This window comes from Scylla paramamosain, chromosome 48 (assembly GCF_035594125.1).
Source record: "Scylla paramamosain isolate STU-SP2022 chromosome 48, ASM3559412v1, whole genome shotgun sequence".
NCBI lineage: Eukaryota > Metazoa > Arthropoda > Malacostraca > Decapoda > Portunidae > Scylla > Scylla paramamosain.
This window is the reverse complement of record NC_087198.1, coordinates 152,501-162,500: the sequence shown is the minus strand read 5'-3', so window position 1 is coordinate 162,500 and position 10,000 is coordinate 152,501. Positions and strand designations below refer to the sequence as shown.

The window sequence follows — 10,000 nt, the reverse complement described above, 5'->3', positions numbered from 1 at the left end:
CACCATAGCCAGGGATGCCAACCGTACCGGCTTGTCCATGCTAGAAAGAATGTTGTTGTTGTTGTAATGATAATATTAATAGTAATAATAATAATGATAATAATAATAATAATAATAATAATAATAATAATAATAATAATAATAATAATAATAATAATATTAGTAGTAGTAGTAGTAGTAGTAGTAGTAGTAGTAGTAATAGTAGTAGTAGTAATAGTAGTAGTATTTTGATTACTACATCTTGTGCATTTTCATAGGTATTAATATTTTATATATATATATATATATATATATATATATATATATATATATATATATATATATATATATATATATATATATATATATATATATATATATATATATATATATATATATATATATATATATATATATATATATATATATATATATATATATATATATAGGTAGATAGATAGATATATATATATATAAATAGATATATATATAAATAGATAGACGAAATGATAGCAATGAAATCACAATGGTAAAAATGTTGTAACAATTATAATTATTGTCATAATTATTATAATTATCATAATGATAATATTGATAATGACAATAATGATAATATTGATAATGACAATAATAATTATAGTAATAATAATAATAATAATAATAATAATAATAATAATAATAATAATAATAATAATAATGATGATGATGGCAGTAAGAATAATGTTAATAATTGTTTTTGTGGGCATAGTTTGATAATAATGAGAGATGAATAAAGAATATTGTTAATAATAAGGGTAATGTTTTGCATGAAGACAAACACACAAAACAAACACAAATTGTCAACAAAAAGTCGCAATACTAACATCACAAAACAACACACTAATTTTTCACAGCATAATTACATATTAATTACAAATAAATCACTCATAATTATAATAATCCATTTCATTTTCTTGTCACCAGTGAATCTCCAATCGATAAAAATCCAATATGGCGGACTGACATAGAATTCCTCCCTTATTTAGGAGAAAAGGAGGGAAATCTCTCTCACCTGGAGGAAAGGGAGGGAGGGAAGGAGAGACGGGAGAGACGTCTGCTGCCTCCTGGAGAGAAAGACACGGCACTAAGGGAGAGAGAGAGGGAGAGGGAGAGAGAGAAAATTGATGAAAAGAGGAGGGAGGGAGAGAGGGAGAGGGGAATCTTGATCTTGGTCTTGGGGAAAGAGAGAGGGAGAGGGAAAGAGAGAGGGAGAGGGACGAAGAGTGAGCGTTTATATAAAAAAAAATCAATGTTTTTTATTTATTTTGCATTTTTATTTTGTTGTTTATTTATTGAATTGTTTTGCATAATTAGAAAGAAAATGCTTTTGTTATTATTATTATTATTATTATTATTATTATTATTTTTATTACTATTATCACTACTACTACTACTACCACTATTATTATTATTATTATTGTTGTTGTTATTGCTGTTGTTGCTGTTGTTATCATTTTCATTACTAGCATGTAAAGAATGTTTCCTCTTGTTGTTGTTGTTGTTGTTGTTGTTGTTGTTGTTCATTCAGGACAGAACAAGAGGCAACCAGTCGAAGCTTGAAAAAAATTGTTTACGAAAGAAATGCGAAAGAACTGGTTGTGAACAGACTTAGGGAGCTTTGAGAGACTAGACAGGGTGATTAGACAGAACAGGTGGAAATTTGCAGGCCTATTTCACACAGGGAGTGCCACGCGTAGGCCTACTAACTTGTTGCGCCTCACTTTAATTGTTAGACAAGGAGAGGAATGATTGAACGACCTGTAGTGTGTGGTGGCGCCTCACACTCCGCTTGGCTGTCCTGCCCCTCTGACTGTCAACACAGCACACGACAGAGAGAGAGAGAGAGAGAGAGAGAGAGAGAGAGAGAGAGAGAGAGAGAGAGAGAGAGAGAGAGAGAGAGAGACAGCATTGGTACCCCTGACTGCTGACAAGACTCCAAGAATAATTTTGCTTACTTTAATAACGAGAACAAAGACAAATTAATATTCTACCTTTAACAGTGTACCGCCTCGCCCTCTCTCTCTCTCTCTCTCTCTCTCTCTCTCTCTCTTAGTGTATCTGTGATGGTCATTAATATATCAGAGGTCAAAGGTCAGCATGAGCGGACGTGAGGCACAGAAGCTTCACTCACGCCGGGGCTGAAGGATGCGTCTCCTCACCCACTGGCGATCTCTGTGTCGTTGCGTGGCGTGGTGCTGTGTTGGAGTCTGTCCTGTGTCCTTTGCTGGCCCCTGCTGTAGCCTACTGGTGTGACGGCGTGGGTGGGGCGCGCGGCGGTGGTGGCGTGGGCGTGAAAGTTGATGTGACGGCCGGTAATCCTGATAGGGGAAGGACGATGGCCTTGAGGGAGCGCTGGAGGGCTGAAGAAGGGCCGGGGGCTGCAGACGGCTGTGCTGGTTGTGGCGCGAGTGGTGATCAAGGTGGCTGTGGTGTGTCCGGGGGGAGAGGTCGCCGTGTCTGGGGGAGGGGGCTGGTGAGGGGCTAGGAGCGGAGGGGGGGGTCACACCAGTCTGCGTGAAGTGACCGGCTAAATTTAGAGCGGCAGTTTATGGAAAGCGAGAGGTGCGGTGCTGCTGGTGACCCCGGGTGTTGGAGGGCACAAGGGGAGGGGGAGAGGGGAGAGGGGAGAGGGGGGAGCCTTGATGTGTGTCTGTCAGTGTGGCGGACGAGGTGCAGCAGTGTGTGGTGGTGGTGGTGGTGGTGGTGGTGGTGGCAGGCCTGTCTCTCCACACCTGGTACCTGTCTCTCCACACCTGATACTTGTCTCTCCACACCTGGTACCTGTTAGTGAGGTGATAGGTGTGTCTCTACCCTTGCATGAACAGCTGGCGTCACCTGCACACACACACACACACACACACACACACACACACACACACACACACACACACACACTCCTCAAGGTGTTTTTGATATAAGTAAAGATATAAAACATTGGAATTATAAGATTACCCGCTAAAATTGTTTGCTAGTTTTCTGTCAGGTATTTTGTAACAATTAATGTCAAATAGAAAAAAAAAATTATTCAAGGTGTGCCACAAGGTTTTATAATAGGCCCTTTATTGTTTGTGATAATACATGAATGTTATTTGTAATGTTAGTGATGTGATAAATGGCGTTCTTTTCGGTGATACGAGCCTAACAGATAATGATTTGTGTAACTTAAATACAAAATTGAATCAAGAACTGCGTAACATATTCAGATCGGTAACAGCAAATAAATGAGCCATAAAAATTAATAAAACTAATTTCATATTGTTTGAAAGACGTTTTGTTGTCAGTAATTTCAAATTGTTTTATGGAGGCTGTCACCTAATTAGTGTTTCTTCTACTAAATTCTTAGGAGTTATTACTGATGAAAATTTAAACTGGAAGAAGGTTGAATACGATCAGTGTGTTCAAAGTTATCAAAATAATAATAAATCATAATAAAAACTCTTATTTTCCTCCAGCCATCCGTGACACAGCCAATCCTGCGCAGCGGTCGTTGCGTACACACACACACACACACACACACACACACACAACACCTCATTAGCATCACCACAGCACAAGCATGAAACATCAACGTGCAGGTCAGGTTGAGTGACATCCTGCACCCTGCTGGTATTCCTGACTGACTTCATAACCGTACTGCTAACTTGATGAGAAAACACGTAGGCGAGGCTTCACTGCTGTAGTCCATAAATAAACTGGTATCTTTGTAACAGCCTACTTATTTAGGGTCTATGGTGGTTCAAATATTTTCCATTAGGAGTTTAATTAGTAACTTGATAAAGAGAGGTGTTGTTCTGGTTCTTAAGGCTTTATTTCGTATTTTGTGAAGTTTTTGGTCTTTGGCTTCTACTCATAGTGTGTATTGGGATAGGTGGATGATCAAGAATGGGAAGGATTAGTGTTTTAAGTAAGTGTATTTCAATGTTTTCTGGCATATTGTATAGCTTGTATCATTTATTTAGTGCTGAGTCTGCTGTTGTTTTTACGTTGGTGAATGTGCTTGTAATAGCCAGACGTGGTTATGGTTAATCCTAAGCATTTGCCCTTATGTTTTAATTCTATTTCTTCCTCATCTCGTTTGGCTGCGAGATGGAGAGGTGTGAATTTATGAACGTTTTTTTTTATTTTGCATTTTTTTTTTTCATATTCATTAAGTGCCTTTATTGCTCGGTCAGTTTTGATGTTTAGCATGTTCCTAGATCTCCCTGGGCAGCCAATCACTTGTGTTATATCGTCTGCGAAACTGATGTCGAGGTTTTGTTGAGGCTGTTGTATATCATTGGTGGAAATTGTGAAGAGTGTTGGTGACAGGACACTACCTTGTGGTACTCCGCATTTCAGGTTAAATCTTGGTCCGGTATGGTGATTTATTTTAATGGATGCTGTGCGGTCTGTTAGGAAATCACATCAAACTTTTTCGATCGTTATTGGTAGATGCAAGTGAAGTAATTTGTGTTTAAACCCATGATGCCAAACTTGATCTGATTCATATTGCGCTATTTGCACAGTGATGATTGCTAATGCATGTGTGGTGCCCCTGCTATTGCGAAATCCAAACTGGTTGGTGTTGTATAAATTGTTGATCTCAAGGTGAGTGTTCAGTCTGGTATTAATTATTCTTTGTAATATTTTCCCTGGTACTTCTAGCGGCGAAATTGGTGTGTACTTTTGACGTTGTTGTGGAGATATGTCGGGTTTAGGTACGAGTCTGATAATGACATTTTTAAAACCTATCTGGGAAATATCCTGCAGAGATGGCGCTGTTGTATGTGTCTGTGAGTGTGCCAGGTGTGATAGGATGTGTGCCAGGTGTGATAGGATGTGTGCCAGGTGTGATAGGATGTGTGCCAGGTGTGATAGGATGTGTGCCAGGTGTGATAGGATGTGTGCCAGGTGTGATAGGATGTGTGGCAGGTGTGATAGGATGTGTGGCAGGTGTGATAGGATGTGTGCCAGGTGTGATAGGATGTGTGCCAGGTGTGATAGGATGTGTGCCAGGTGTGATAGGATGTGTGCCAGGTGTGATAGGATGTGTGCCAGGTGTGATAGGATGTGTGCCAGGTGTGATAGGATGTGTGCCAGGTGTGATAGGATGTGTGCCAGGTGTGATAGGATGTGTGCCAGGTGTGATAGGATGTGTGCCAGGTGTGATAGGATGTGTGCCAGGTGTGATAGGATGTGTGCCAGGTGTGATAGGATGTGTGCCAGGTGTGATAGGATGTGTGCCAGGTGTGATAGGATGTGTGCCAGGTGTGATAGGATGTGTGCCAGGTGTGATAGGATGTGTGGCAGGTGTGATAGGATGTGTGCCAGGTGTGATAGGATGTGTGCCAGGTGTGATAGGATGTGTGCCAGGTGTGATAGGATGTGTGCCAGGTGTGATAGGATGTGTGCCAGGTGTGATAGGATGTGTGGCAGGCTACCATCATGTGTGTGGGGTGTGTGCTGAGTGTGCCTGTGTTACAATTAGTATAGGGGATTGTTCTTTGTATATTATCTTGGATGTTTTGTAGGTCTCCATCAAATATTTCTCTCCAATATTCCCTGTGTACTCTTTCCTTATCCCGTTTGTGTCTAATTTGATGTGTTTTTTGTTTAATATGTAGTGAGGTTCTTTTTCTCTATTATTTGTAGGTACTGGAGACTTTATTTATTTGTTTATAATATCTGTAATTGTTAAAAGTCCAGCCATGAACACTTTTATACGTTTGCAATTCAGTGAAGAGTGTTTTGAGAGGTTTTCCTGTGTCATTATGTTTGTGTGAGGGTAGACATTTATATAGTGAAGTTGGGATACTATAACAAACCTAACCTAAACACACAACACATAAAAAATAAATAAATTAATAAAAAATGTGTTAGAAGGCATTTATATAGTGAAATTGGGATTGATTGGTGTGTTGCGTTCTGTATTGCTTGATGCCAGTAGTCAGTTGCAGTGTTTATAGTTGAAGTGTTTCATTGTCTAGTGTGTTACCGTGTAGTGTGTTGGTGACGTGTGTTTTGAATGTTTGCCAGGTTGCTTTACTGTAATGTGGTGTGGTAGGTGATGGCATTAATATGGGTGCGGTAGACATCGTAAATATAACTGGTATGTGGTCGCTGGTGGTGAGGGGTCCTGCTGTTGTATGTGTTGTGGTACGTTCTGTGGTTAATAGTATGTCAGGTGTTGTGCCTCTTCTGCGTGTGTAATGTGTAGGAAATTGTGGCCCTGTGTGTTGAATGAGCGTGTTGTGTATGAGTGTGTTGGGCTGTCTTCCTATCGTGTTGCTGTGAGTGTATCGCAAAGTGGTGTGAGTGTATCGCAAAGTGGGGTGGTTTGCACTGAGATGGGCTAGCATGTACACTGGCCTGTTGCGTCTCAATAGTTTGGTGAAGCCGGGAATTTGATATATAGTTTCTTCAAGGGTGTTCATATAGTGTGGATATAATAATTTTGCCAGTTGTGGTCACATGACTTCTATTGCAATTAAATCAGATAAAAAAAAAAAATCAAGAAATTTATATTGTAATTGTTGTGTGTAGGTTGTATCCTGGGACTTTAATTGGTGTGTTTTGGTGTGAAGTGACCGTTTATAAATATTACATCAGCGTCAATGATTCTGTGTGTGTTAGATAGTGAAATCCTTCTATTAAACCAGTGTAGTAAATTGTGTTGTATTATTGTTAGGATACGAAGGGCCATGTTGTGTGTGTGTGTGTGTGTGTGTGTGTGTGTGTGTGATGGTGATCTTTCTTTTATTTGTCCTGATCTTCTTTTCCTAAATATACTGTGGTGTAGTATAATAAAGTAGTCATGCATTTTAATTTCCCCATTTTCTATTAGATGAAGTAATTTGCTGTTCATTGTATGTGAATGTGTAGGTCCCGTCTTGTATTGGTGTGACTCGCTGGCTAAGTTGTCTGTGGATATTGCTTCAAGTTGTGTGTCTTTGCAGTGTAGTTCTTTCTTTGTGTTTTGTTGTGTCTTTTGTTTGTCAGTTTGTTGTTGTTGGTGTGTGTTTGTTGTTGTTGTTGTTGTTGTTGTTGTTGTTGTTGTTGTTGTTGTTGTAATTTGGTGTTCTTTGTGTGTATCGGTAGATGGGTCTTGTGTCATCGTGTCAAGCAGTTTTCCGCCGTCAGCAAGAATAGCGAGGTGGAGTTAGGTGGAGTTGGGGGTGTTTGGTAGGTTGATTTGTGGCAGGCTGTTTGCTTTCAAAGTAGCGATCAGTTCATTTGCATAACTGCCGGGTTCAGTCACGTTCATCAGATGAGCGTGAATCATACAAGAATAAATGTTGAGGTGTTCATCTTTGCTGATCTGTGTGAAGGTGGTGGTGTTCATAGTTGACTTGGTGTTGGTTTTCGCTACTTGGGAGTAGGTTACTTTTCCCTTCTCTTCTTCTCCTTTCTTCTTAATTGCTTCTTTCCTGTTATATCTGCATTTCATTGACAGAGTTCTGTGATTTTCTCTGCAATTGATGCCATTTTTGCTCTCTTTGCTACAGTTCTTGCAAGTGTGGCCTTCCTCGGCCACTGTGAACATGTTTTGTGGTGTTAGTTCTTTGGGCAATCCTTAGTGATGTGGGACTCGACCTGATATATATAGCATCTGAAGCATGTTTGTATGTGGCAAAACTTCTCTTGCTGGGTCTGGTAGTGAGGGATCTTCATGGAAAAGAGTTTGAGTCCATGTTCAGTGTGTGAATGTTATTTTGATCGTCTTAGAGTCTGGGAATTTGAATATACATTGTCAATTTTGTTTTCCAGGTAGGTAGGTGTTGTGGGCACATACAGCTCACTGGTGGCGTCTTCCTCAGAGTTTGCGTGTATGTGTGAGTTTACATTGAAGGCTATCTGTGACAGTCCTCTTAGCCTTCAATTCTGGCGGGGTCACTGGGGTGAATTCATGTTGTTGTTGAAATTCATTCTTGATAGGGTCTTGAAATATTTTCTCTTGTTGTTCGTGTGAAGAGATGACAACAACAACAACAACAACAACAACAACAACAACATATCCATGTTGAGTTGGAATGATGTTGGTTGGGTATATGTCAGTGTTGCTGAGTATTTTCAGGAGAGTTGTCTTTCTTCTAGGTTCGTTGGCATTGTGCGTTTTGATCTTCACTCGTGCCATCCTTGTTACATGTCAATACAATAATATAACCTACAAGGGGCCGAGGCCCGACACACAACACAACTAAAGGACAGAAAAATGGAAGGAGCCTACCTATGTACCTCAGTTCAGCAGTCCAGCAGCCTCTAAAAGCCCACGCAACTGCCCTGCATGAGGTACGACCTGACCCTATCCAACGTTTTTGCTGGAACCTTCCTCACTGGCTTAATTAAGGCAGCTGCCCTTCTAAGGGCCCCCCTTGAGGCACTGCCCGCGGGGTTCACCTTCACCAGTGAGGAGGACACTAAGGGCGAAAAGAGAAATACAGTGGAGAGAAAAGATGCCTGGGCGGGACTCAACAACACCAACACCACCACCACCACCACGGAGTCCCCGGTACACAGGGCTTGGGAGGGTTCCCAGGTGGAATTCTCCCTGTTGTGCAGGACAAGCACAGACGTCACTGGCAGGATGTAGGTAGCTGGCAGTGTGGCGGGGCACAGCGGTGTTTCCACTCGCCCTCAGACCTTCACGTGGCACTCCCTATATAAGGCACACCATTCTGTCTAATCTTTTAAAGCTCCCTAGTGACTCAGCACCCACAGCCACATTACGGAGTCCACCTGTTCATCCACCACTCTATCTGAGAACCACTTCCCTCCTGTCTATTTCTCAAACGTATTTTTTATTCAAGTTTGCATCGTTACCTGCCGCAGCCTTACCCTGATTAGTGAGCCTGGACATTTTACCTTTGTTACCCTTGAAATATTGAGGATGTATCTTGCGTTTTCTATGGTTGCGTTAAAAAGAAAATGTGTATTATTACTATCATAGTTTTTCTCAAACCCTTTACTGCTGGCGATAGTCTTACATGTTCACGTGCGCTGACTATTCTGACTATCAGGTGGCTCTCGGACTATCAGCCTACAAGGAGCCGTGAAAGTTACCAAAAAAAAAACTATTTCGCTGATAGTAGTATAGTAGTAGTAGTAGTAGTAATAGTAGTGGTAGTAGTAGTAGTAGAAATCTCCTCCTTTTTCTCTCTCTTTTTCCTATCTGTGTGTGTGTGTGTGTGTTTGTTTGTTTGTTTGTTTATTTGATTTTTCTTTTCTCTCTCTCTCTCTCTCTCTCTCTCTCTCTCTCTCTCTCTCTCTCTCTCTCTCTCTCTCTCTCTCTCTCTCTCTCTCTCTCGTTTGTGTGTGTGCGTGTTTGTGTGTTTTTACTACTACACTCAGTATATCACCGTAAAGCGGAAGCAATTATTTCTCAGATTAGAGAGAGAGAGAGAGAGAGAGAGAGAGAGAGAGAGAGAGAGAGGGAGATGGGAAAAGTGAAGGCAGTGGTGTGGGTGGGGGGTGGGGGGTGGGGGGGTGGAGGGAGGGTTTGCGTGAGTGTTGAGTTTGAGTTTATTTGATAAAGTTGCATACAATTTTAGTGTAGAGTAAATTGTAAGTAGTAGAAGTAGTAGTAGAAGTGAGTGGGCGGAGCAGTGAGCCATTGTTAACATGTATTGGCGGTCATTAGGTGTTTATTTTGGCAATTACCATTGCTGTACACGTTTGTGCTAGAAGTTTGCGCCTTAAATATTAACATTTTGATAACATTCAATTTTTGCTATTTCTTGATTTATTTTACATTGTGTTGTAGTGGTGGTGGATTTAGTATTGTTTATTTACGTGTGTAATTAAGTTTAATTTACAAGTATTTTACATGTTGTTTACTCTTACATGGAGGTGGAGGAGGAGGAGGAGGAGGAGCGCCGCGCCTCTCTATAGTGAAGAGACTCCTGGTGGGGAAGCAGGCATGCTGGCTCGCTGGCGCCTCCCTGTTTAGTGTTTGTAATTTTTGGTACTGTTCATCTCCCTCTTCCTGGAGGCGTTGCCAGACCGC

At 40.8% G+C, this 10,000-nt stretch overlaps 1 protein-coding gene and 1 long non-coding RNA gene across 4 annotated transcripts in view; one reads left to right on the top strand and one right to left on the bottom strand.

The window, feature by feature from the left end:
* The window catches only part of LOC135095172 (tenascin-like), a 7,456-nt gene extending 6,302 nt beyond the window's left edge, over nucleotides 1-1,154 (bottom strand). For both annotated transcript variants that reach the window (XM_063995963.1, XM_063995962.1), the window contains exons 1-2: nucleotides 1,031-1,154; nucleotides 1-40 (exon numbers count right to left, since the gene is read on the bottom strand). The exon at nucleotides 1-40 is cut by the window's left edge and continues 99 nt beyond it. In XM_063995963.1, coding sequence (XP_063852033.1) covers nucleotides 1-39 — 39 coding nt within the window. In that variant the 5' untranslated portion in view covers nucleotide 40; nucleotides 1,031-1,154. The remainder of the gene's footprint in view (nucleotides 41-1,030) is intronic.
* The window catches only part of LOC135095175 (uncharacterized), a 12,492-nt gene extending 3,556 nt beyond the window's left edge, over nucleotides 1-8,936 (top strand). For both annotated transcript variants that reach the window (XR_010264091.1, XR_010264092.1), the window contains exon 3: nucleotides 8,092-8,936. This is a non-coding gene — a long non-coding RNA (uncharacterized LOC135095175). The remainder of the gene's footprint in view (nucleotides 1-8,091) is intronic.
* The last annotated feature ends 1,064 nt before the right edge of the window (nucleotides 8,937-10,000 follow it).